The 24,879-nt window shown below is 42.8% G+C and overlaps 1 protein-coding gene across 4 annotated transcripts in view; it reads right to left on the bottom strand.

Moving 5' to 3' along the window:
- RBMS3 (RNA binding motif single stranded interacting protein 3) overlaps positions 1-24,879 on the bottom strand; it is a 1,285,867-nt gene that overhangs the window by 234,238 nt on the left and 1,026,750 nt on the right. For all 4 annotated transcript variants that reach the window (XM_030205863.1, XM_030205882.1, XM_030205872.1 and 1 more), the window contains exon 7: positions 20,695-20,801. In XM_030205863.1, the coding sequence (XP_030061723.1) occupies positions 20,695-20,801 (107 nt within the window). The remainder of the gene's footprint in view (positions 1-20,694; positions 20,802-24,879) is intronic.

Here is a 24,879-nt window from a genome sequence, read left to right as displayed (position 1 = left end):
GAGTCCCACAGGGATCCCCCCTCTCGCCGACTCTATTCAACTTAATGATGATACCCTTGGCCAAAATATTATCAAACCAAAACCTCAACCCATACATATACGCAGACGACGTAACGATCTACATCCCATTTAAACAAGATTTAAAGGAAATTTCCAATGACATCAACCAAAGTCTCCAGATCATGTATTCATGGGCGGATGCATTTCAGTTGAAACTAAATGCAGAAAAAATCCAATGCCTAATATTTACCTCTCAACATATCACGAACAAATTCACCACCATTAACACACCAAATCTGAACCTTCCAATTTAGGATACCCTAAAAATTCTTGGAGTTACCATCGATTGACACCTAACACTTGAGAGCCACGCGAAAAACACAACCAAGAAGATGTTCCACTCAATGTGGAAATTAAAAAAAAGAGTAAGACCCTTCTTCCCAAGGACAGTTTTCCGTAACCTGGTACAATCAATGGTACTCAGTCACCTAGACAACTGCAACGCACTTTACGTCGGTTGCAAAGAGTAAATAATCAAGAAACTTCAGACAGCCCAGAACACTGCAGCTAGACTCATATTCGGTAAAACAAAATATGAAAGTGCTAAACCCCTACGAGAAAAGCTACACTGGCTCCCACTTAAAGAACGCATCACGTTCAAAATATGCTCCTTAGTTCGCAAAATCATTCACGGAGATGCACCAGCCTACATGTCAGACCTGATAGACCTACCACCCAGGAATGCTAAAAAATCATCCCACACATTCCTAAATCTGCACTTCCCCAACTGCAAAGGTCTAAAATACAAACTAATGCATGCGTCAAACTTTCCCTACTTGAGCACACAGTTATGGAACAAACTGCCGCGCAACTTAAAAATGATTTACAATCTAACCAACTTCCACAAACTACTGAAGACCCATCTCTTTAATAAGGCATACCACAAAGATCAACAAATGTGAACATACACCACTCCTCCACATACAGTCAGAACTGTCTTATAATATCTGCTTGTTATATTACTATCATGTTTTCTCATTATCATGTTACCCAAGATTCTTCGGTAACACTAAATGCCTATTTTCTAATATATTTCCACCATTCATGATGTATTGTAGGCCACATTGAGCCTGCAAAAAGGTGGAAAAATGTGGGATACAAATGCAATAAATAAAATAAATAAATAAATTCCAAGAAGCCAAGCACAGGGGAGGCAGTCTAAAATGACTTGTCTGCTCACCATTTGTCTCTGGTTTACTCTGTGTATGAGCATTAACTCTCGGTGGCATATTCTAACAGACCAGACTAAAAAATGCTGTTTCTTTGCAATACCTGTCTAAGCTAACAATAAATATTTAACCATAAGGGAAATTACCTAGGTAGGGCTCTGAATTCTTTAGAATACTTTTATCCAAATTTCTTTGCATTTATTAACATTTCATAAATTACAATTGTACAGAACAGAAAGTGAGATATTCACACAGAAAAGCACCCCAAAACACCAAATCAGCTCATTAACTTCAATCAACTAATAAATATATACTGCCTTTTTCTTCCATGTATAAGGGAGCCCTGACAAATCCCCGGGGTTATATAGTGAGGTTTTTACATTTTGGGGGTCCTGAAAGAGTATGAGTGTGAGAGAGAGTGTGTGTGGGAGGGGGGAGTGGGAAAACTTTTATCACTATCCACTCAGCATTCACTCCAAGTCTCTCTCCAGACACTTAAGGTCATTTTTCCCCTCTTCTCACACCTCAGCAAGGGCTGAATGACATAAAATGAGCTAACCGCACACAAAGACTGTTTACTGAACACCAACTTTACTGAGATATTACTGAATTTCAACTTATGTATCCTCTAAGAAGACATTTGGAGAAAATATTAACAGTTCAGGTAACAGGTTTGGATAACAGTCCCCTTTTCTCACCTTTACAGTTAGAACATAAGAACATAACAGGCAATGGATTTGATATAAAGCTTTTCTGTGGTGCGGTTTACATTTACATTACATTCCAGTCTTATATTCTGCTAATACCTTATCAGTTCAAGGCTGATTACAATTTTAAGAGGCTAGAACCAATTTGTCTAGCACTGCCAGTTCTATGACATCAATAATCGAAAGGTATTAAACATCAATTGATAAACCAAATTTACAGTACAGATAGGTTTTTCCGGAACCCAAATAGTTTCTACAAAATCTTACAGCACTTGGTATGGAGTTCCAAATTGCCACCAGAATGGGTGAAGGCAGGGGGTACATATGAGAGAGAGAGAGATAATGAATGGGAGAAGGCAGGGGAGATACATATGAGAGAGAGCAGGCAGTACATATGACAGAGAGGCAGTAACCTGCTTTACAGATTTCAATTTATGAGTTTTAGGAACAGTAGTATGAAAGTTTAAAGGAACCCTGAGGCACACCACAAACAGTTTTCCATTTGGTTGAGTGAGTTCCCTTCTTCTTCACTGAATAAAATGATTAGAAAGAAAACCATGAAACTAACTCAGCATTTTCCCCTGTATACCCAATTGATCTTATATTCATAGCATTAAAGCTTGGTAGACAAGGTCGAAAGCACAAAACAGATCAAGTAGGATAATGACTGTACATTGCCTTCTACTCAACTTTGGCACCATTTATAGAATCCAGAAGCACATGAGTAAATGCACAGAATACTGACACTGATGCACACGTGGGCATGTAAATGTCAATAGTCCCCCTAAGGGTTATTCTGTAAGGGCATGCAAGTGCCTAAATGCAAGGGGCACACAAAGAGGCAGAGCACGTGCAGTGCTACTAATTACACTTGCACCTTATAGAATACTGTAAGTTACATACACCCTTGTCATATTTGGGCAGGTGTGTTGACCTACTTGGTCAGACAAAGGATCCATCTAGTCCAATATCCAGCTTCTCCCATCTTTCTCTCCCCATTCTTCTATCTAGCGTTTCTCCTCTTTCTCTCTCCCTTCCATCCAGTATGTTTTCTCTCTCCTCCCTTAACTACCCTTTCACCTTCTGTTCCCCAACCATTGCTGCTACTTCTACAGACCCACAACAGTAGCGGCAAAACATACTACGTCAGTTGCATGACCACAATCTTTCTGTGTGCGCTGTCAGTTTTGCTGGTTCCTTGCTCTAACATCATCTTCCTGCACCAGAGCACAGGACTGGCAGAGCTGACAGTGCACACAGGACTACTGTGGTCATATGATTGCTATATATTCACTTGCCGCTGCTGCATGTCTAGAGAAGCAGCAGCAGTAGCATTGGGGGTGGCAGTGGGAATTAGACAAGGCCCTCAATACACGGTAGAGTCTACAGGTGATGTGTTCCTCCTGCAGAAGACTTGTGTACCCACTGGAGTATATGCACCATGTGTTGAGAACCTATGGCTTACACAATATCATTGGCTGGTGTAAATGTCTGGCAACAACAATAATTTACAATGTATTGTATAAGAGAAAAACTAAAAGATAAGATAGCTGAAAGTAAAACATTATAAGATAGTTAGGATCTAGTTCTGCTGAAGTAACACTCAGGTCCCTCACAGAGAAGACTTGCATGGCAGAAAAATCCAAGCCTTCCAATTTGTTTGGTCAAGTAAGGTCTTTCTAGTTGCTTGTGAAACTGACATGATCCTAGAAGCTTAGTACAAAAATGTCTGGCACACCTCAAACCCGCCCATGCCCCTTCCATATGCATAGCCCCTTGAGGTTATGCGCTATAGATTTTGAGCATTAAGGGGCCAATATTCAGCCTGCGGGAGTTAGTCGCTAAACCCAGACATGGTGTAAGCTATAGGTTCTCAACACATGGTATGCATGCCCCAAGGAAAAGGCAAGACCTCTGCAGGAGGTGCACATCGCCTAGTAGACTCTACCATACATTTAGAAGCTATGCAGCAGAGGACCTTATGCACCTTCCTTCCACTCCCACCCCCAACATTGCCACTGTTCCTCCAGACATACAGTAGCGGTAAAACAACATACAATTGCACAGCTGCGGTCTTCCTGTGTGCGCTGTCAGCCCTGCCAGTCCCCTGCTGCTTAACTGGAAGTTGATGTCAGAGGAGCCAAGAGATTTTTATGTTCTTGGGAAAATCCACTGCTTATTTATAGGATAAACAATTGTGCCTGTGCTCTGTCGAGCATCAAAATATAACAAAATGTTTAAACACACATGAATACAAGTGTATTGCTTCTTCAGCTTATTGAGAGTGGAGTAGTCTCATATGTAACACACGATAAAGATTATTTGATTTTTCACCCAATGACTGGGTGTATTATCTGTGTGTATTGTCTAATCATTGACTGAACCTCCACCACCCTTTGCTAATCTTATATATAAAGATATATTTCTGTTTGTCAATATGCTAACATCTAATTTTATGTAGCACTTAGCTTGAACAAGTTGGTGCTCTTAAAACCCCGACAGGTCCCCGTTTCGTGGTTACTTTCTCAAGGGGGAGTCACCAGTTCAAGTAACAGTCTCAAGTGCAACTGCAGCAACTGCAACTGCAGGAGACAGAGTAATGCTGCAGTTGCACTTGAGACTGTTACTTGAACTGGTGACTCCCCCTTGAGAAAGTAACCACGAAACGGGGACCTGTCGGGGTTTTAAGAGCACCAACTTGTTCAAGCTAAGTGCTACATAAAATTAGATGTTAGCATATTGACAAACAGAAATATATCTTTATATATAAGATTAGCAAAGGGTGGTGGAGGTTCAGTCAATGATTAGACAATACACACAGATAATACACCCAGTCATTGGGTGAAAAATCAAATAATCTTTATCGTGTGTTACATATGAGACTACTCCACTCTCAATAAGCTGAAGAAGCAATACACTTGTATTCATGTGTGTTTAAACATTTTGTTATATTTATAGGATAAGCAGCATAAAATCTGTTTTGCTATTCTGGCATCTTGCCAGGTATTTGTGACCTGGATTGGTCACTATTGGAAACAGGATAAAGGGCTTGACAGATCTTTGGTCTGTCCTAGTGTGGCAATGCTTATGTTATGTTCTTGTGAGAGAAGACACTGGATGGAAGGATGGGGAGAGATAGAGGGGAGAAGCTAGATGGAAGGAGGAGACAAAGAAGTAATATGCTAGATGGAAGGATGGGAAGAGAAAGAAGGGAGAAGATTGATGGAAGGTGGAATACAAAGAGGGAAGACACTGGATGGCAGAATGGGGAGAAAAAGAGAGGAGATGTTGGAAATGCAGGGAAGAAGAGGAAAGAGTTAGTGAGACTGGGGAATAAAAGGAAGGGGAATAGGAGAGCTGAGGTGAAGGAAAGATGAAAAGGTGTAGATAGATACAGTGAAAAGAGGGAAATTGAAGGCCTGATAGTAAAATTTAATTACACTTTTACAGACAGACAGACAGAAATATACATTGAAGAAAGTTGAAAGGGAAATGAGAAGACAGAAAAATAACAAGCGAGTTAAAAGACGGAGGAAGCATAAACTAGAGTCAGATCAATACAGTTAGCTGAAGTATTTTATCATTTTAACTTTAAAGGTCTTACATTCCTGCATTGTTTAAAAATGTCCTCATTGTATTCTGACCATAAGGTCATCAATGCAGTGCTCTGGTCCTGAAAAGTTATCACCCATAGAAGTGTTGCTTTGATTTGCTTTGTGTGTTTGTTGTGGTACCTGTGTGAGTTGATTCTTGTCTTTAGGGGGTACTGCTGTTAACTTCATATAAAAGCTCCAACATCTCACTGTTGCTCCCTTATCATGTCTACTGAGCCCTTCAAAACCCACCCAAAACCCATCGCCCCCAACTGTACACAACTACAATAGCCCTTATGGGTGAATGGGTCACTTATATGTGGGTACAGTAGAGCTTCCACCCTTCACATACAAAAAAGTCCATTATACACAGCCAAGCCACAGGATACCACCATATCTGGTCTGACCCAGGGGATAGAAATAAACATCTCAAAATCCTGACTGAATCCTTCAAACAAAAAGGCTACAACACCAAAATAATCTCCAAGAATGTTGCCTCCTTCCTTAAAACACCCAGGGAAAACCTATTACAGTACAAGGAAAAGAAAGTCACAGAGAGAATCCCCCTTGTAGTGACATACAACCCAGAGCTAGAAAATTGTGAAAAATCATAAAAGATCTACAACCATTACTCCAGGAGGATGAACTACTCTGAAAGAGATATCCCCATCCCCACCAATGCTGGCCTTCCGACAGTCACCCAACTTAAAACACAATCTAGTGAAAAGCAAGCTCCTGATAGAAACTTAAAAAGAAGAGAGTGGCACACATCCTTGCAATATATCCAGCTGTAAACTATGCCAAAACATTTCACAGGATCCCACAGTCATTCACAAAAGAAAAATATTCAACATAAAGGAATCCTTCACATGCTCATCTTCCAATGTGGTATATATCATTAAATGTAAAAAAAATGTGATGAAGAGTGCTATATTGGAGAAACAAGCCAGATGTTAAAGAACAGATTTAATTTACATAGACATTATATGGAAAATGCCAGTGCCAACCGGGATGTCACCTCTGTGGGACAGCACTTTATAAAACCAGAACACTGCATCAATGATTTTATGGTGAGAATACTAAAAGGAAACTTTAAGACAATCTAGGAACGTAAGACTTTTGAAGTCAGAATGATTAAACATTTTGACACTCACCAAACAGGACTTACAAAAACCTGGGTTTTCTAGCCCATTATAAACCATAAACGTCGACTGCTCTGTCATCCTCTTATCACCATGCATCTTTCCCTGTCTCTCATTCACCCAGCTCCCATGTTTCTCACCTTACCCACCCCACCCTCTTCCTGTGAGTCTGTCATTGAATTGGTTTGATGTTTTACTTATAAATATATACTGTTATTTATCAACATTTGCTTATTTCTGATCTGAAGAAAGGTTACCTTCAAAAGCTAATCAAAAATTTATTATGTTAGTCCAATAAAAAAATTATCATTTTCTTTTCTTTTCTATGTTTTATTTTATTTCTAGTAATTACTTCAAGAAAATACACTTGGACTTCCTTGAGCCTCCTATGAAGTTCTGTGTGCAAATATGCCAGTGACCAAACTTGTATCTTCTGAATACTGCTTTAAAAATGTGCTGATGACTTATCAATCCCAAACCATTAGTTTCTTTTTCTAGCAACAAATCACATCAGCTGGCATCTTTCAGGTCACCTGGCAGAATTATTCCCAAACCCCTTTGTAGTTTGGCAATTACCAGTTCTTGCTTTCTTATCAGTTAAGCGCTAATGCATTTTTGAGCCCCAGAGACATGATGTCCCTTTTTTTTCTAAAGCAAAGTTGCCAAACTCTTGATCGCTTTTTCTATTTTTTTCCTGTCACCACTGAAACCATTATTCTGATATCTTGAAAATAAGAACAGTAGTTTTCTTTTACATATGTGTACAATCCAAGCACACATGGAAGGAACTAGCAATTTTTTTTTATTTTTATTTTGCTCACACCTTTTCAGTAGTAGCTCAAGATGAGTTACATTCAAGTACACTGGATATTTCTATTGCTTAAACTCGATGCTAAATGCTTATCTATAGAAGAACGGAATAATCACCAGTCTGCAAACTAAGTGCATCAGTCCTTCAATATAGATTTATGAAGCTCAAATATGTGCTGCCTGTCTGCTTGGAAGCATAAATGGAAATCTGTGTCTGAATTATAAATGTGCCCAGCACAGACCCACTAATCATGTCTAAATGCTTTAACTTAGTAGGGAGAGGAAAATTTGGCAGCAAATTCAACTATCCTCAATGCTTGAGTCTGCAGCAGTCTGAGGAAATCCCACTTGCCCTGTCAGTCTTTTTCTATCACTTCTCTATAAATGACTGTCTGCAGCTGAGCAGAGCTATCATTAGTACACCATTGAAAATCAAAAGTGGGGTACTTTGAAAACACTAAAGGCAATACACATGTTTTTCCAGCATGTTCCATTTTATGAGATTATCTGGCAAGCAAAGTATCAGCCAAACCAAATCTAAATACTATTCCAAAGACAAACGGGGGCATTTTTCATTATGTAACAGGTGTTCCTATTTATATACTGCCTACAGCTTGATTCACCAAGTTATTTCTGGCCAGATAAGAACCAGTAGCTAAATGACATTAGTGAACAAATAATCGATAATCTGAAAATCTCTGACAGTTTTACCAAGCGGGCACTTAGAAATACTAAACAGATCAGGCAGCAGAATGGAGCTTTGTACACTACACAAAACAGTGGGTAAGGGGGCCCCAGGAAGGAACTTGAGAGCAATTGAGGAGGAAGGATATAAACCTGTCTAATATTAGGCCCATCCACAAAAAAGTCCATTTTGCAAACAATTACAGTGTTGTAACCAGAGGGTATCAAATATCAAAGAAAGAACAGGTGCATCAGAAGGGCTTCCTGAGCATGATCCATTCACTATAAATGGAAAGCCTGAAACTAGACTGAAATAAGTTGAGATCATCTGTGGTAATTACCCCCCACCCAAAAAAACAAAACGAAAAACCCATAAAAACATAAAGCAAATTGGGTAGAAAGAAGAAGCCTTGGAGTAGCAGAAAGTAGCAAGTGAAAGTATGCTTTTTCCATTGGAGCTACTGTGGACGCTGTGATAATTTCATTTATTGGCACCCTTATCTAGCAAAATGCAGGGAACACCGCACCCAGTGGAATGTTGGAGGAGAGAAGATTCTGAGACCTCCCTGTGAAGCAGAAAAAGTAACAGGTGGATTGTGCTCTCTCTCAGAAATACCAAGCACATAGAGGTGGCATAATTGATTTGCACCCTTACCTAATACAACCCAGGGAGTGCACATGGAAAGTGGCAGCTCTGCTCTTTTGGATTTTTTATTACATTTGTACCCTGTGCTTTCCCACTCATGGCAGGCTCAATGTGGCTTACATGGGGCAATGGAGAATTAAGTGACTTGCCCAGAGTCACAAGGGGCTGTCTGTGCCTGAAGTGGGAATTGAACTCAGTTCCTCAGGACCTAAGTCCACCACCCTAACCACTAGGCCACTCCTCCACTTCCCTTTGAGCCACCTGCAGAAGCACTGAAGGAAGTGATAGCAGATTTAACACTCTGGGAAGCATAGACTTCATTGGGCAATTCCACAGTGATGTTACATTGGACTTTTTAAATGGTGTCTTTGAATGCTGAGTGGGTAAACAGAAAGTAAAGGCTAAAGATTCAGTCTTCTCCTGTTTTAGTGGCCGGGCCACATAATGACTGAAGAATTTTGAAATGTTAATACTGTGCTCACCAGATCCATGATTAGATTATAAAAAAAAGAGCACATTACCTCAAAAACCTTGAATTTTAGTTTCCATTCCCTTGGTGAAAGAGGTATTCTATTTAATTAGTCTGCCTGCATGTTCAGGTGTCCTACTATGAGAAGGTAAAATAAATGTATGTCTCTCTTAAGATCTTGAATATTGCTTTAGTGCATAGTTCTACTTATTGTTCTGTTGTACCAATTTAATATAAGTCGCTATCACCACATTTTCAGTCCTGATTTTCAAAGGCTTCTTCTCTGCCAGATCTTCAAGTTTCGAAGGTCAAGGAGGTAATGATTTTCCAAAGATTTTAATGAGAAAAGAACCAGAGACTGGAAATCAAAGCAGAAAAGATATGAAGAATCAAAATTTCAGCTACATTCCAGACAGAAGCAGTGAGGAATCAATAAAATGAAATTCCAAGACTGGATAAGCACAAAAGCTTTGAGAAGAAAAAAGGACATCTATTTTGAACGCATTCAGTAAAAGGAAAGGAAGTTCATTCACAAAGCAATAAAAAATAAAATGTAGGAAGACAGAAGAGGATAGTGAAAATATAATAATGGATAGGAGAAATACAATTGAAGGCCGGGTTCCAATATCTGCTAAGTCTCTCAGCATATAAATGGAGAAAAATAAAATTCTCTATTTATCATCTCTTGCACTACTGACACAATATTTATATAAGAGGTTATCATGGCTTCTACTTAGATACACAAAGTGATATGATAAAATAAAATCCCCACTTAAAAAAAAAGCTATAACACCTATCATATTACAAAGTTTTACCAAAGAGCTCTCTACATCCACCCGCAGAGACTGCTGCCTTGCACCCTCACTGGAAACTCGATCGGAGCCAACAGCCCACAATCACATGGTCTGGAACGCAAAGAACATAAGTATTGCCATACTAGGACAGACCAAAGATCCATCAAACCCAGCATCCTGTTTCCAACAGTAGCCAATCCAGGTTACATATAGCTGGCAAGATCCCAAAACAGTACAATACATTCTATGCTGCATATCCTAGAAATAAAGTAGAAAAAAGTGCACCCAAATCTACTTGTATGGATGTCAGGGGAGTCTCATACAGTCACATTAGGCTTTTGATCATTGACAACCCCCTACCATCCTTGATTTTTATCTCTATTTTTTTCTGCTGGTATAAAAAATACTTAATCTGTAAATAATTGGGTAACACCCGTGAATCCAGTGGAAGATTTCTACTTATCCCAAAAATATTTTGTGGTCCAAAACTTCAACACTTATCTGGATATATATTTTATGGAGTGTCCAGGAGCCCAGGTATTTCAAAGCATTTTACCTTCAGTTATAGGGAACCTAGTTTTTGCCACTGTATGCTTTTGTATAACTGTTTGTTGTTGTTTTTTTTTTTGGGGGGGGGGGTTGGGGGGGGACTTTTTGGCCATTCTTGAAAGATAACTGGTATGTGGGCTTTGTTTCAGACTGGGTGTTGGTAGCATAGCATATATTCTGCATTTTCTACATCTCACCAACTCTACATTCTCTATCCTCCAGGAGCACCTTGCTGTCTGTGATGTGCTCCCTCACTGCCCCCCATTCTCTCTCTCTCCTTTGTTGAAGCAGGCAGCCTCTGGTCCCTTGAAGCCAACAGATTCTTGCACCACAAGTTCAAGGTAAGCTCATACCTCTCAGCCACCTCTTCCCTTTCTGCTATGTAGGTGCTAAACAACAGGGCCAGTCTTAGCAAGTGCGGGGCCCTATGCAGATCAGTTTGATGGGAGCCCCACCCTAGCTATGCCCCACCCTAGCCATGCCCCACCCTAGCTCCAGGGCCAGCCACCGCTCCCTCCGAGCTGCTCCCTCCCAGCTCCAAGGCCCCCTCCCCTAGGGCCCCAAGCTCCAGGGTTTCCCCCCCTAGGGCCCCCAGGTCCAAGGCCCCCCTCCCTGCTCCAAGGCCTCCCTCCCTCCCTCCCAGCTCCAAAGGCCCCCCTCCTCCCCCCTCCCTCCCAGCTCCCAGCTCAAAAGGCTCCCCTCCCTTATTCCCACCCAGCTCCCTCCCTCCTCCCTCTGAATTTTAAAAATTACCTCGTCGACGTCGGGATGGGTTACAGCGCTGGCAGGTAGCAGCAGCAGCAGCAGTCAGTGAAAAGCATACGAGCTGCTCGGCGCTTCCTTTCCCTTGCTCAGCTCTGGTCCCGCCCTCATTTCCTGTTTCCACGAGGGCGGGACCAGAGCTGAGTGAGGGAAAGGAAGTGCCGAGCAGCTCGCACGCTTCACTGACTGCTGCTGCTGCTACCTGTCGGCGCTGTAACCCGTCCCGATATCAACGTGAGGTAACTTTTAAAATCCAAAGGGAGGGGGGACTGGAGCTCGGGCGGTCGGGGCGGGGCAACTTCAGGCGCACCGGGCGGGGCCCCCTTGAGCGCGAGGCCCTATGCGATTGCCTCGCACCAAGACCGGCCCTGCCAGAAGCCAGTGCTGTACATGCTTTCTCCTCTTCTTTTATTTCAGCTGGAAAGCAAGGCAGCTTGTTCAGCTGAAATTTAGCCTAATCTTAGCTTGCCAATATTTGGCCAACTAGGTTGAATGCTTAGCTCGGATGAAAGTCAAAGTCAAAACCTCTTGCTTCATAAGAATTAAACCTGCCTGAAGGGCAGTAGCTGAGAAAAATCAGGATCACAACTCTCAGAAGAAAAAAAAAAGATTTTGATTTAAAATTAATCTTCTTTTAGGAGGGTTGCTTATCAGTATGAAGGAATTTTTTATAAAGGAACCGTTTTCATGCATAAAAGGCCTCATATAAATTTAGGTCATGCCTAAAAATATGCACAATGCACACTGGTGCATACTTGCAGAGTAGGTATGCTTTGGGAGGAGTTTTGCATATTTAAAAAAATGTATGTGTACATGCTACTACTACTTATCATTTCCATAGCGCTACTAGACATATGCAGCACTGTACATTTGAACATGCAAGAGACAGTCCCTGCTCGCCAGAGCTTTCAATCTATGCACTAACATCAAGGCTTGCTCCTGAGCAGGCATGAAAGTCAGCATCCACCATCTAGGTGCTATTTCTGGTAGTAGGGGCATAATCGAAAGGGACTCCCAAGTTTTCCTGGGGACGTCCGTGAAGGGGCAGGGAAACCCATATTATCGAAACAAGATGGGCATCCATCTTTCGTTTCGATAATACAGTCGGGGACGCCCAAATCGTGACATTTAGGTTGACCTTAGAGGTGGTCTTGGTCATTTCTGATTTTCGGCGATAATGGAAACCGAGGACGCCCACCTCAGAAATGACCAAATCCAAGCCATTTGGTCATTGGAGGGGCCAGCATTCGTAGTGCACTGGTCCCCCTGACATGCCAGGACATCAACTGGGCACCCTAGGGGGCACTGCAGTAGACTTCTCAAATTGCTCCCAAGTGCATAGCTCCCTTACCTTGTTTGCTCAGCCCCCCAAAACCCACTACCCATAAATGTACACCACTACCATAGCCCTTAGGGGTGAAGGGGGGCACCTACATGTGGGTACAGTGGGTTTGTGGTGGGTTTTGAAGGGCTCATATTTACCACCACAAGTGTAACAGGTGGGGGGGATGGGCCTGGGTCTGCCTGCCTGAAGTGCCATGCACCAGGGACCTGCATACTGCTGCGAGGGACCTGAGTATGACATTTGAGGCTGGCACAAAATATTTTTAAAGTTGTTTTTTGAGAGTGGCAGGGGGTTAGCGACCATTAGGGGAGTAAGGGGAGGTCATCCCCGATTCCCTCCGGTGGTCATCTGGTCAGTTCGGGCACCTTTTTGAGGCTTGGTTGTAAGAAAAAAGTGACCAAGTAAAGTCGGCCAAGTGCTCATCAGGGACACCCTTCTTTTTTCCATTATCGCTCGAGGACGCCCATGTGTTAGACACTCCCAAGTCCCGCCTTCGCTATGCCTCCGACACACCCCCAGGAACTTTGGTCATTCCCACGATGGAAAGCAGTTGGGGACGCCCAAAATCGGCTTTCAATTATGCCAATTTGGGCAACCCTTGGAGCAGGACGCCCATCTCCCGATTTGTGTTGAAAGATGGGTGCCCTTCTCTTTCGAAAATAAGCCTGATAGACACCTATGTGCCTTTATGAAACTAAGGGAATAAAGACACCTTCCTACTCTTATTAATCTAGGCATCCTGTTATAAAATTACCCTCAGTGTTCACAGCTCAAGACAGATGACTTCTCAGTCAGCTATACTTGTGTGTAAGTACATTTCAGAAAAAGTACATTTAAGATTTTATGACCTACAACAGAGGGCCACCTGTTGACTGAAGAATGCGCTTTTTGTCAATAGCTAGAGAAAGAACTGACACATACCAAAGTTCATGCTTTTTCCCTTTATCTTTCTTTTAAAATGCAAAGTTCTAAGTACTGAGTTACTGGAGGGGAAGCAGAGAAGGAAACTATTGGAGCAGATAGAAAATACACAGAATAAAACGACTTTTCTTTCTGAACAACACCCAATGAAATAATAATTTTGTGGCCCAGAGCATAACATGCTGCGCAGCCCTTCCTTCAGTCATGTCCTGACATAATTTAGCGCTGCATTTTTTTCTTAAAGCAGAGCTGCTTATTCATTTATCAGATTCTAAGTTTGGCTACCAAAAATGATTAAAAATTGATTGTACTGTAACATTTTCCCTTATGAAGAAAAGATATCAGATTGTTCACTCATGCTTTAATGAAATTCCAATCCCATCAGACCATGCATTTTTCAGTCTTACAAGTAGCCACCCCTTTGGATACACATCACAGCAGTTTTTATTACTGATCCCCTATTATGTACAACAGTTATAAAATGAAACAAAGATAGAAAGCGTTAGGACCATGGCTCTTGGAACTCTTTCCAGCTCCTCTGCTTGCTTGCATGTATATAGATGTATTGTACCTATGTTGCTCTATGCACGTACACACGTGTTTTTTTTATTTTTGTAGGCTCTGTGTTTGTGGGTGTGATCTGTGTTGTGCTTTTGTGTTTCTTTGAGGCAGAAGGAAGAGGAGTAGATCAATTTGAATGGAACAGTATCCAAATTTTCAGTCACTTTGGAAAGAATAATAAAACGAAATCAAGTGCAATAATGTCACTCAACATCAACAGATTTCAAGGGATACAGTTCAGATTTTAATTGCAGGATGCCAAGACAACAGGTATTGCAGCGTTTCTCCACCTCTAGATGACAGTACACGTGGAGGGGCATAATCGAACGGGGCACCCAAGTTTTCCTGAGGGCGTCCTCGCAGGACGTCCCCATCCAGGGGCGGGGAAACCCGTATTATCGAAACAAGATGGGCAGCCATCTTTTGTTTCTATAATACGGTGGGGGACACCCAAATCTCAACATTTAGGTCGAACTTAGAGATGGTCGTCCCCAGTTTTCGGCGATAATGGAAACCGAGGACGCCCATCTTAAAAATGACCAAATCCAACTCATTTGGTCATGGGAGGAGCCAGCATTCGTAGTGCACTGTCCCCCTGACATGCCAGGACATCAACCGGGCACCCTAGGGGGCACTGCAGTGGACTAACTTATGCACTAACTGAACGGAAAAAGCCCTTCCCTTACCGATCCCTTAGCGATTTGGAAAGGAACGGGCATGCATGAAGGAAATCGCATGCAAATGAGCTGCTCACTGTTAGCTCATTTGCACACGATTTCCTTCCTAAGGAGGGGAAGCCAGTGCATAGCAGCCAAGCGTTATGCGTGGCTGCTCTGCGCATGCCAAAGATGGCTTCATACACACAGACAAGCTGCGTGTATAATAGCCATATACAACCTTAAAAAAAGTCCAGGTGAAAACATCCAAGTGCTCGTCAGGACATCTATTTTTTTGGTGCCTTGGCTATGCCTCTGTTCCTATGACGGGCAGTTGAGGACGTCCAAAATGTGGATGCATCTGTGAGAAGGATGTCCGTGCCTTTGCTATGCCTCCAACATCCCATTTATTTATTTATTTGGATTTTGGATCACAAGTAACAGCAGTGGGATTTGAACTGGCCACCTCTGGATTATAGGACCAGTGCTCTAACCACTAGGCCACTCCTCCACTCCCTTGAAATTTGGCTGTCCTTGTTGGGGGGGGGGGGGCAGTTCAGAACGTCCAAAATGTTTGAAAGAAGGACGTCCACGCCTTTGCTATGCCTCCGCTGACACACACACACCTTCCCCCCAAGGATCTGCATACTGCTGCGATGGACCTGAGTATGATATTTGAGGCTGGCAAAAAATGTTTTTAAACTTGTTTTTTTCAGGGTGGGAGGGGATTAGTCACCACTAGGGGAGTCAGGGGAGGTCATCCCCGATTCCCTCCAGTGGTCATCTGGTCAGTTCAGGCACCTTTTTGAGGCTTGATTGTAAGAAAAAATGGACCAACTAAAGTTACCTAAGTGCTCGTCAGGGACACCCTTCTTTTTTCCATTATCGTTCAAGGACGCCCATCTGTTAGGCACGCCCCAGTCCCATCTTCGCTACGCCTCCGACACGCCCCCGGGATCTTTGGTCGTCCCCGTGATGGGAAGTAGTGGGGGACGCCCAAAATCATCTTTTGATTATGCCAATTTGGGCAACCCTGAGAGATGGACGCCTATCTCCCAATTTGTGTCGAAAGATGGGCGCCCTTCTCTTTCGAAAATAAGCCTGATAGGGGCTCATTTTCGAAACAGAAAAATGTCCAAAAAGTAACAGGTAGATAAACATACAGTGGGGGAAATAAGTATTTGATCCCTTGCTGATTTTGTAAGTTTGCCCACTGACAAAGACATGAGCAGCCCATAATTGAAGGGTAGGTTATTGGTAACAGTGAGAGATAGCACATCACAAATTAAATCCGGAAAATCACATTGTGGAAAGTATATGAATTTATTTGCATTCTGCAGAGGGAAATAAGTATTTAATCCCTCTGGCAAACAAGACCTAATACTTGGTGGCAAAACCCTTGTTGGCAAGCACAGCGGTCAGACGTCTTCTGTAGTTGATGATGAGGTTTGCACACATGTCAGGAGGAATTTTGGTCCACTCCTCTTTGCAGATCATCTCTAAATCATTAAGAGTTCTGGGCTGTCGCTTGGCAACTCGCAGCTTCAGCTCCCTCCATAAGTTTTCAATGGGATTAAGGTCTGGTGACTGGCTAGGCCACTCCATGACCCTAATGTGCTTCTTCCTGAGCCACTCCTTTGTTGCCTTGGCTGTATGTTTTGGGTCATTGTCGTGCTGGAAGACCCAGCCACGACCCATTTTAAGGCCCTGGCGGAGGGAAGGAGGTTGTCACTCAGAATTGTACGGTACATGGCCCCATCCATTTTCCCATTGATGCGGTGAAGTAGTCCTGTGCCCTTAGCAGAGAAACACCCCCAAAACATAACATTTCCACCTCCATGCTTGACAGTGGGGACGGTGTTCTTTGGGTCATAGGCAGCATTTCTCTTCCTCCAAACACGGCGAGTTGAGTTCATGCCAAAGAGCTCAATTTTTGTCTCATCTGACCACAGCACCTTCTCCCAATCACTCTCGGCATCATCCAGGTGTTCACTGGCAAACTTCAGACGGGCCGTCACATGTGCCTTCCGGAGCAGGGGGACCTTGCGGGCACTGCAGGATTGCAATCCGTTATGTCGTAATGTGTTACCAATGGTTTTCGTGGTGACAGTGGTCCCAGCTGCCTTGAGATCATTGACAAGTTCCCCCCTTGTAGTTGTAGGCTGATTTCTAACCTTCCTCATGATCAAGGATACCCCACGAGGTGAGATTTTGCGTGGAGCCCCAGATCTTTGTCGATTGACAGTCATTTTGTACTTCTTCCATTTTCTTACTATGGCACCAACAGTTGTCTCCTTCTCGCCCAGCGTCTTACTGATGGTTTTGTAGCCCATTCCAGCCTTGTGCAGGTGTATGATCTTGTCCCTGACATCCTTAGACAGCTCCTTGCTCTTGGCCATTTTGTAGAGGTTAGAGTCTGACTGATTCACTGAGTCTGTGGACAGGTGTCTTTCATACAGGTGACCATTGCCGACAGCTGTCTGTCATGCAGGTAACGAGTTGATTTGGAGCATCTACCTGGTCTGTAGGGGCCAGATCTCTTACTGGTTGGTGGGGGATCAAATACTTATTTCCCTCTGCAGAATGCAAATAAATTCATATACTTTCCACAATGTGATTTTCCGGATTTAATTTGTGATGTGCTATCTCTCACTGTTACCAATAACCTACCCTTCAATTATGGGCTGCTCATGTCTTTGTCAGTGGGCAAACTTACAAAATCAGCAAGGGATCAAATACTTATTTCCCCCACTGTATTTCTCACAAAAACGTTTCAAGAGGGGGTATTTTGTGGGCGTGACATGGGCAGTGTTACATGTTGAACCTTTATGCTAATAACAGATAGCAAAATGACTTCCTAGGAGAAGAAAGAAAAAGTGCTTTAAAAGCGTCTAGCAGGGGTGTAGCCAGACCTTTGATTTTGGGTAGGCCCAGAGTTTGGATGGGTGGACCTTCCAAAATCCCCCCCCCCCCTTTGTCCTGCATCTTTCTCCACCTCTTCTGACCCCAGATCCAGCATCCCCCCCCCCTCCCCGAGGACCAGAATCTCCCCCCTTTCTGAAACTAACCCCATACCTCAGTACTTTTGACAGCAGCTATGTACATCCACTGCATGAAGTGATGTCAGTGAGGGCAGGGCATGGCAAAGGGAAGGTGCTGAGGTAGAACAGGGAAGGGGTGTGTTGTGGAACTGCAGGTGGGAGGCAAATGCCAGATCTGGGTGTGAAGGAGAGATAGGGGAGTGAGGCAGCCACTGCTGAATTATTTTGAAGGCCACACGGGGTTGGCCTGAGCCAGGAATGGGTGGGTCTGTGCTTACCCAGGCCCACCCATAGCTACACCACTGGCGTCTAGGGTAAGGCTAAACGTGTCTTTAGACCCAGTTGTGATTTTGCTGGGTTGGAGAGTGAAGAGGTGGAAGTGGTCATTTGTGAAAAAGAATGGAGAGTTGCTGAGCACTTTGTAACCTTTGTCTGTTAGCCCCACTCTGAACATTATATTTCCTACCTTGCCTCCTTTATGTTTCACCTCCTCAACTCCTTGCCCACACCTGCTAGCTCTCCAGCCACACCCATCCCTTCCTCTGTATCTCACATCCTTCGCCAACAAACCCTCACTGTCTCCAAACCCCCACACCTCCCATTCTATATCCCTGCTTGCTTGTCTCATGTCTTTCACTGTTCCTCTGTTTGTCCAGTCTCAGTTTGTTACTGTGCTCTGTGCTGCTGCTGTTTGTGAGGGCTGTGTGCTGTTCCTGGGAGAGTGAGTGCTTTTTGCTGCTGCTCAGTGTGTGAGAGGACTGTTTATTGAACCTGGGAGAGTGAGTGCTTAGTGCTGCAGCTGTGTGTGTCTGGATTGTTTGTTGGTGGTGGGAGAGTGAGTATTTTGGGCAGCTGGTACGTGTCTCATAACTGTGTGCTGATGCAAAAACTGGTGCCAGGTCTCACGAGGTGCAGTAGGTGGAGGTGTGCACAGTGGTGTTTCTGAGGTCATTGGATTGCGCCTGTGGTGATGGGACACCTGCACAGCAATCATGGATTCACTGCATGCTTTGGTGACTCTTGCTGGAGATGCCTGAGATTTTGAAGGAGAGGCCCTGGAGGATATATTCCTATCAGAGAGTTTTCAAGCCCTGCACCTGCTTCCTGGACCTCACTGACTAGGAATGCCTTACTAGGTTCAGGTTTTACATGACTGCCATACAGCACACCTGGTAGTTTTGTACAATAAGATGACTAGAATTTGATTGACACTATTTTTTTTTAAATGCAAGATCATTCATCACTTTAACAGAAAGTAGCAGTTTAATGATCAAGCAAAAAACAGCAATTTCTCAAATCTAAAAATTAAATAAATAAAAAGAGTACATTGGGGGAAAAAAACTATCGTGAATAGAATGTGAAGAAACAGAAATGATAGGATCAGGAAAACACATGGTGAATATATATATGAGTGGAGGCATTTTATTTACTCTTTTCATTAGCATTTGGGCTCATTTTCAAAAGAAAAGGACGCCCATCTTTCGACATAAATCGTAAGATGGGCGTCCTTCTCACTGGGTCGTCCAAATCAGTATAATTGAAAGACGATTTTGGATGTCCCCAACTGCTTTCCGTCTCAGGGATGGCCAAGGTTCAAGGGGGCGTATCGGAGGTGGGACTTGGGCGTACCTAACACTAGGACGTCGTCAACCCATAATCGAAAGAAACAAGGACATCCCTGACGAACACTTGGATGACTTTACCTGGTCGTGTTTTTCTTACGACCAAGGCACAAAAAGGTGCCCAAAATGATCAGATGACCACCGGAGGGAATCAGGGTGACCTCCCCTACTCCCCCAGTGGTCACTAACCCCTCCCATCCTCAAAAAAAACATCTTTAAAAATATTGATTGCCAGCCTTTATGCCAGCCTCAGATGTCATACTCAGGTCCATCACAGCAGTATGCAGGTCCCTGGAGCAGTTTTAGTGGGTGCAGTGCACTTCAGGCAGGCGGACCCAGGCCCATCCCCCCCTACCTGTTATGTTTGTGGAGGAAACAGCAAGCCCTCCAAAACCCACCAGAAACCCACTGTACCCACATCTAGGTGCCCCCCTTCACCCGTAAGGGCTATGGTAGTGGTGTACAGTTGTGGATAGTGGGTTTTGGGGGGGCTCAGCACACAAGGTAAGGGAGCTACGTATGTACCTGGGAACAATTTATGAAGTCCACTGCAGTGCCCCCTAGAGTGCCCGGTTGGTGTCCTGGCATGTCAGGGGCACCAGTGCACTACGAACGCTGGCTCCTCCCACAACCAAATGGCTTGGATTTGGTCCTGAGATGGGCATCCTCAGTTTCCATTATTGCCGAAAATCAGAAATGACCAAGTCTAAGCACGACCATCTCTAAGGTCTACCTAGGCGTCCCCGACCGTATTATCAAAACGAAAGATGGACGTCCATCTTGTTTTGAAAATACGGGTTTCCCCGCCCCTGGATGGGAACGTTTTGTGAGGACATCCAAATCGAAACGAGGACGTCCCTTTCGATTATGCCCCTCTTTGGGTGCATACGCACATGCACACATAAATCCAAATAATTGCCAATCAACTCCAATTAACATCAATAATTGGTTGCTAGCACCCAACTGAGTAATTAGTTTACATACGCATCTGGGCTCTGAGCCCAACTTTGGTCAACTAACATAGAATCCGAGGGGATACTGACTGTGAAGTCATTTGGTTTCCCACTGAAGTCAATTTCATCAGGAAAGTGAAAATTAGTTTGGTGAGCTTTGCAAGTGTTTCTTTCCAAATGCCTTTACAGAAACTGTGGTATGCCACTCACCTCTCCATCTCTTGGCCACGGCCTGCCATTCTGTGTGTATTTGCTTTGATTTTGTCGCTTCTTTTGCCCTCCATCGGCAAACTTGCACAGCAAAGGCTCAGGGGGGGCTGAAAAGACAATAAACCCAATCTGTCTTAGAATCTGCAAAATCATCAATGTGACAGAAAAATTGTAAAACAAAGTACAAAGTTTTCAGGCGGAGAAGATATTTTATTTTTGGGCTTTTTTGTGCATTGGTAGTCAACAGCTGTTCTTGTTAAATAAACTTAAAATAATACTGGCAGAACATAACAAGAATTGCTGAAAAATGTAATCAGCCTAAATGGAATGCTGAATGGATGCAGTGGAATAGTAAATAGCAAGTCATTAACTTCAACTACTGTGTACTGCACACAAATAAGTGAACTAATGGCCAATGCTTCTGTGAACAGTACAGACAAGGATTGAAGAAAGCAGCTGCTTTTACTGTAAGGATGGTTTCGGAAAATATATCTGAAGTATTTCTCGGTAGAAAGAAGTCTTTGCTTTTGTACTTTTTCCCCATATGTAACTGCTGCAGAAGAGAAGAAATGAGCTTTCTGCTAAACAGTGTCCGAGCTCTGACACCTGAGAACTCCTACAGTTGCTGAAGAGTCACTTCTATCTCTCAGTCGGTGTGATAACCAAATCTAAATGCATTAATAAATGTGCAGGAGATAAAGCATCTCTCTATTTATGGTGACCAAAAACAGGTAACCTTTTAGCCGGTGGTGGTCGGTATCTTTTTTAAGTGCTGACCATTGCTGGCTAAATTAGATCCGGAAATTCGAAGTTGGACCATGTCTAGGCACTGGCATTGAATATCTGGGTATGCTCGGAACATGCTGACCGCCAGAACTTATGCAGGTCTCGGCTGATATTCAGCTGATATCTCTCAGAACCAGAGGTTTGAACATTATATTTTGAGTGTTGGCTAAAGTAGGTCATGTTCTCTCTCTCTCTGTTTTATTGAACATATTTGCAGTAGGAATGTCTTAATCATTTGTATAATCCTGTCTTGGTGGTATGTGGCTATGATATTTCCATTTCTATACTAGCTGTAACATGCTGTTATTATGGCTGCTGTATGTGATGTGGGTTTGCTATATTTACAGCCAATAAGGCACTGTACAATTAAAAACGGAGCTTAATATTTAGGGAAGGTATGTATTATGCTTAACCAGACCCACTGACACAACCATGCATTTTGGGTTAACTCCATATTATTAATTCAAAATACTATATTGTCATTGCTCAGAATCTAGCACGTTAGAAAACAGATGTTTACCCCACAGCAAGTATTCAAGAAATTAACACAGAAAAATCATTGCATAACCCTATGAAAAATATATAAAATGATTCAATTCAAATCAATTCTTGTATACAGCTAATATCCCATTTTCAGGGTTCAGTGCGGTTTACATTCTAGGTGAGACATTAGCAAATAGTGTTAGTGTCAGGTTTGAGAAACATTAGAGACCATTGGATTAATGCATGATTTCCTAGTCATATGAATTGCAATTCTATAAGCTGGAGCCTAAATTTGGGCACCAAAGGTGCACCCTGTTTGTAGAATAGCAGTCCTTATGCAAACGCCTGGTACCAATACTTGGCAATTATGCACATAGATACTAATCACTTTCTATGTACAGTGCACCTTGTTTAGCATTCAACTGTTGGGGGGGGGGGGGGTACATGTGGACAGAGAATCGGCGTATCGGGCGAATCACCAAACACCACATACAACTTACTGTGTGCATTGCATGGTGGTCTTAGCCATTAACCTGTCTTAAGTGAGCACACCTACCTTTTGGCATGATGGTGCACTCTGGCACTAGGATTCTATAATGGTTTAGGTGCATCCTTCAACTGTTTTAGAATTGGCACTAAGGACTAGATTCTATATTTCACACCTAAAAAAAATCGGCGCTGAAATGTGCTTAAGCATATACTATAAAGTACGCCATATTTTAGGTGAACTTTATAGAATATGCCAAAATTTCCGCACGGTTTAAGAAATATGTTGAGTGCCTGTCTACACAATTAAATTTAGTCACGGGCAGTTATACTAAGTAAAGGTTGGTGTAAATCCCAACACCTAAATTAGGCATGGACCGCGTGTAATCTATAACAACACGCATAGATTTTAGAAATGCCCAAGACCCGCCTATTCCACGCCCACAGCCATGCCCCCATTTTAACTATGTGACTTAGGGGGAGATACATCAAAGTTCCGGGTAAAACCCAATTGCTATTTCCACCTCAGAAAAAACTTAATGAAGTGGAAATAGCAAGTGATGCTCAAAACAAATCACATGCAAATGAACTGCACTTTTACCATGCAGCTCAAACAGCACATACGCAGGCAGTCAATTGCTAAGCATGGCTGTCTTGAGCATGTCAAGAACAGCCCTCCAGTGTTCCCACGGCTTTCATACACACATACATGCTATGTGCATGAAAACCCTGTGTATTATTTTTTTTCAAAACTTCTGCTCCATCATGTGTGTAGCTTTTTTTTTTTTTCATCATCGACTCAGCTCTCCCCATCCCCAATCTCCCCCTGGTACACTTGAAAAGCTGCCTCCCAGCCTTCCAGATGGAGCTGTGATTGTGAGCGACAAGGGGGAAGCAGGAAGGAGTGGCAGAGGATCCTGAGCACCTGAAACAATGAAGAACTGCAAGAACCGACAGCTCCAGACCTCCCGTTAAGGTCTGTGCATCACTCGACTCAGAATGCATATTTGAATGCTTAATACCTCATTTAAATAGATTAGCATAGAATTCACGTTCTGTGCTGCCCCACATGGTAACAGCCCGCAGAGCCCCTTTGTGCATTCCCCACTAAACAACAGGCTCACTATACCAGCTGGAACTGGTTTAGAAAGCACATTGCTGGCTCAGTAAGATTGATGCTTCTTCCCCATAGAATTTACACATACTGTTATAGAATACAGTTGTGCACATACATTCTAATTAATGCCAATTAGTGTCAATAATTACTTGTTAATTGGCAATTATCAGCGCTGATTGACTTGTTAACTAATTAAGTTGTGTGTACAAATATAAACTATGACTATTTGTGCATGCAACTTAAGTCACGCTATATAGAATCTGGGGGTAAGTGCCCATTTATGGCACCGAAAATGAGGCACCAATTTATAGAATTGTCTTCAGAGATTTTAAGTTGTGAATGCCCTCAAATATATTTCTCTTCATGCACTGTAGTGTTACCAGTATGAGAATATGAGTTTAGAATATAAGGCATGCTCAGAATTATGTCCATGAAACAAATCCTTCCTAAAGACTAAAGCTAAACCCTAAAGGCTTTGTTTTACTAAGACTGTAAAGATGTGAAATAGTCAGCAGAGTTTTAACAAGATGATTCAAACTTTTTTTTAATCCATTTTTTTTTTCTGTTGGATGCTAGTTAAGTTCAACCAAGGACATTTTGTGCAATTTGTATTCTGAGTCTGCCACTGGCAATCCCGTATTAGAAAATCCTCCCTTTATTCTTCTATTACATTAATCCCACTCAGAAAATTACTGTATAGAAGTCCAGACATATGGGGGGGGGGGGGGGGGAATTGGGGCTTTTGATATGGTAAATAAAGCTATGCAAATTCGATAGAGTGTGCACATAGGGAGTGAGCTTGTAGAGATGGAAGAGGAGAAATGCATTTGAAAATACCATGGAAAAACTACAGATAACCTTGTAAAACCTTCCTCCCAGAAAAAAAAAAGGCAGTGAAAAGTGCAGACCAAGGGATGTGATTTCCTGTGATCACATATACCAGTGGTCTTCACTCCCAGTCCTCAAGGGCCACCAACAGGTCAGGTATTCAAGATATCCCTAATTTATTATTATTATTATTATTATTATTTTTCACATTTATATCCCGCTTTTGACCAAAGCGGGTAACAAATTAAACAGACATAATAAATATGCATGAGAGAACTTTGCATGCAATAGAAGCAGTAGACATGCAAATTTCTCTCATCTATATTCATTAGGGGTATCTCGAAAACTGGACCCATTGGCAGCCCTTGAGAACCGAGAGAAAGACCAAGGGCATATACAATAGCATTACACGTCAGGCCTGAGAACTCAGATCACAGTAGCTGGCTTCTGGCAAATTGAAAGCTGTTGGCATAACTGGGAAATAA

This window comes from Microcaecilia unicolor, chromosome 1 (assembly GCF_901765095.1).
Source record: "Microcaecilia unicolor chromosome 1, aMicUni1.1, whole genome shotgun sequence".
NCBI classification, from domain to species: Eukaryota; Metazoa; Chordata; class Amphibia; order Gymnophiona; family Siphonopidae; genus Microcaecilia; species Microcaecilia unicolor.
This window is presented reverse-complemented; position numbering and strand designations above follow the sequence as displayed.